This window comes from Volvox carteri, assembly GCF_000143455.1.
Source record: "Volvox carteri f. nagariensis unplaced genomic scaffold VOLCAscaffold_74, whole genome shotgun sequence".
NCBI lineage: Eukaryota > Viridiplantae > Chlorophyta > Chlorophyceae > Chlamydomonadales > Volvocaceae > Volvox > Volvox carteri.
The window spans coordinates 575,036-578,293 of record NW_003307617.1 but is presented as its reverse complement, the minus strand read 5'-3'; the positions used below and the strand labels follow the sequence as shown (position 1 = coordinate 578,293).

Genomic DNA, 3,258 nt, shown 5'->3' with positions numbered 1-3,258 from the left:
CACAGAAGCTGCAGGCAATGGACAATGGCACAGCACAGCCAGAGCAGTGCATATCTGGGTGATGGGTGACTGACTGCCATGCTGGGCAGGGACAGGAGGCGGTCAGCGCCATGCAAGGATGCTTGCCAAGTGATGCAGATTAAAGTGCGTGCGGCTTACTCCTGCAGCTTTTGCTCCAGCGACTGCACTTCGGGCCAGCGTGTGGCAGACACTTCATCGGTTGTAAGCGTGAGGAAGAACGACGGCATGCCAAAGCGGTCCACCATGCACAACAAATCTTGGAGGTTGCTGCGGTGCCATGCAGGCGTGTTGGGCAATGTTGCCGGCAGCTTGTGCTTGAGAATGTGATGGATGGCATCCTCATCACTCGCGTTAGGGTTCTGAGACTTGTAGTCGAGGAGCGCCCTTTCCAGCACAGCCTGTACATGCAGGCGGGCATGATGGTCATGTCCTGAAGTAGTACATGCATGTTGCTGCTTGGCATCGGCGGGATCCGTGTCCAACATCCCAGCATGCATCGTTTGCAGCATCACTAGCATGCTCGCTATGCACTGACCTCTGTATTCTGCTCTTGCAGCCGGGCGCTCTGGCGAAGAACATACATGAGCAGCAAGTACGGCTTGCACAATGTCCACACACTGAAGAGGCACTTGGCACGGTATGCCAAGTACTTACCGGCAACAAATCCAAACGCTGCTGAAAAGAAGCCAAGTCCAACATCCACTAGGCCTATCCGCAGTTGGTCAATGGCGTCCAAGGAGCGGCCATATGCACAGAACGCAGGAGCGGCCATATGCACAGAAAAAACCTGCTCCAAGTTTTCTGCGGCGTCCATTTCAGTTACACAGCTGTGACCGATTTTCCAGTTCTTATGTTTAATTTTGTGTATGCTATCTTTAATTTGCGACAGTTTGTATTTTGACTTCAGACGAAAAAAGATGCTGTTTGCGTATGTAAGCAGGCGCCACGTCTTTTCGAAAAGTGCCGCTTCGCCAGGCGCTTCATCTTCCGCGGCCATTCCATGAGCGCGTGTTGATACCAAGTTATATGCTTTCAGTTACGTCAAGACAGCCATACATTCCTACGGTCCTGCTTGCCGCGTGCAACTGTGGCCAACATGCTGCCGCACAAGCGCGCTGACACACCACGACTTTTCGCCAAGAAAATTTACATACACTTGTACAGGCGCATTTTTCGAAACGCACGTGCGCATCCGCGAGGCAAAATTCGCTCCTGGCTTTGGGGACGATGTACGGAGGGTCTATTCGGCAGAGTACGACCGGACACATTTGTGCGAGGGGCTGCTTAAACGAGGGGGGTCCTTGTGAAGCAGCTGCCCGCGTTTCCAAAGGCTGTAAGTTGGATGATCGTAAGGTGTGCAAGGACATGTGCTAGGAACGGAATGGGGCCAGGCTGGCGAGGCGAGTGCAGCAGGAGAATGAATTGTGAGGCTTGCATACGAGGCTTACATGGCGATTGGCGCACGGCAAACTGCAAGTACATTGCAAGATGTCGTTGCGGGCGCAAGTTTGCTAGAAGCACAGGAACCACAACCAGAAGAAGAAGAACAGCAGCACAGCAACAGCGCGCGCACAGGACACGTCGCGTCGTGTCTGTGCAATGAAGGAGGAACAAAGGAGTAGTCCTAGAGTGGCGATCCTTGTTGCGCGCGGATGTCCATGCCACGACAGGCAACATGATGGGTGCTTTGCACGCTGCCAATTTGCTTCCGAGCACTCCAAGAGCGGACATACAAAGCAGCGCAACGGGCCCCCCCGCTATCCCTCAAACCTCACGCAATAGTCCATACCAAGCGCTGCCGTCCGTAAGGGCAGCAGCTGCCGTTCACACACGGGTTAAGGTCGGACATGTATGCACCGTGAACGAAGGCCTAAGGGCGATCGTGCCCAAATGAAACAGCACTGGCGCGAGTTTGCTAGAAGCACAGGAACCACAACCAGAAGACCAAGAACAGCAGCACAGCAACAGCGCGCGCACAGGACACGTGACGTGGTTTCCGTGCTAAGAAGGAGGAATAAAGGAGAAGTGTTAGAGTGAAGATCGATGTGGCCCGTGGATGGCCACGCCAGAACAGTGAACATGATGGGTGTTTTACACGCTGCCAAGTTCCCCCCGAGCACTCGAAGAGCGGACATGCGATGGAGCGCAAGGAGCCCCCCCCTATCCTCAAACCTCACGCAATAGACCATCCCACGCGCTGCCGTCCGTAAGGGCAGCAGCTTCCGTTCACACACGAGTTAAGGTCGGACAAGTATGCACCGTGAATGACGGCCCAAGGGCGATCGTGCCCTAATGAAACAGCACTGGTCAAGGTGGGGAAGCCTCGCGCTGAATACGCGGGACCCACTCCGTCAAGCGTGAGGCGTGTAGGTGCTGTGAGGGCTAGGCGAGCGTGTCTGGGGCGTCATCGTCATTGTCTTGGACCGTGACGGCGGTGGGCGTGTGTGCGCTGCCCGCGCGTTGCCGCCTCATCGCGTAGAAGGCCGGGCTGGCGGAAGGCGGCCCGCACAGCACATTGTAGCCGCCTGGCCCCCGAGCCTTGAACTGCGCGATGTAGAAGGCCTCCATCCGTTGGGCCAGTGCAGGATTGGCGGTGGACATGAGGCGCGTGAGCGAGAAGTGGTCATGGAAGGGTTGGTAGCGGCTGGCGTCCTCCTTCATCCGGCTGGGTGGGTTGCGGGCATGAGCCTGGAAGCGGCGTTGAGGGTCCTGTGACTGGCCGACATACACTCTGCCGGTGGGAGCGCACGTGATGGTATACAGTCACGTGCGGGGGGAGGCACTTGAATCTGGCTCGGCGGGGCTGCTTGCGGCTCGCTTGGCTGGCGTGGTTGTGGTCAGGAGGGCGCCCGACGCTCGCGCCTGCTGCGCGGCCGTCAGCACCGAGCGCGCGAACTCCTGGTCCGTCTTGAGGACGGTGCCCGCGTCCATGCCATAGTCATAAATGAGCTCTATGGCGGTATCTGCTCGCAGGCTGCCGGCAGCCGCGATCCACAATTGCATGACCGCCGCATGCGTCGCGGTCGCACGGTCCGGCATGTCGCCTTCGTGTATTGCTGCCGTGATGTTGTACAAGTATGCTGCAGATGTTGGGAGGGAGGGAGGGCGGATGTGATGTTGGCGGGATGTCGGGACGGAAGTGGAGGCATGGAGTGGCGAGGCGTGACAGGAAGGGATGCCGTGGCCACATGGCCGGACAGATGGAGAGCGGGCACGGGGCACGGCAGCGGGTGCAAG

General features: G+C 57.6%; 2 protein-coding genes across 2 annotated transcripts in view; both read right to left on the bottom strand.

Moving 5' to 3' along the window:
• Positions 1-155: 155 nt before the first annotated feature.
• On the bottom strand, positions 156-835 carry VOLCADRAFT_98644 (uncharacterized protein; the record flags this gene model as incomplete). The annotated part of the gene is made up of 2 exons (XM_002957472.1): positions 156-419; positions 557-835. The coding sequence occupies 2 exons, from the start codon at positions 833-835 to the stop codon at positions 156-158; spliced, it is 543 nt and encodes a 180-aa protein (XP_002957518.1).
• Positions 836-1,454: 619 nt separating this feature from the next.
• The window catches only part of VOLCADRAFT_107728 (uncharacterized protein), a gene marked incomplete at its 5' end in the record, with an annotated part of 2,449 nt that continues 645 nt past the window's right edge, over positions 1,455-3,258 (bottom strand). Inside the window, 2 exons of the mRNA XM_002957471.1 lie at positions 1,455-2,752; positions 2,789-3,101. Of these exons, the coding sequence (XP_002957517.1) occupies positions 2,404-2,752; positions 2,789-3,101 (662 nt within the window). The 3' untranslated portion in view covers positions 1,455-2,403. The remainder of the gene's footprint in view (positions 2,753-2,788; positions 3,102-3,258) is intronic.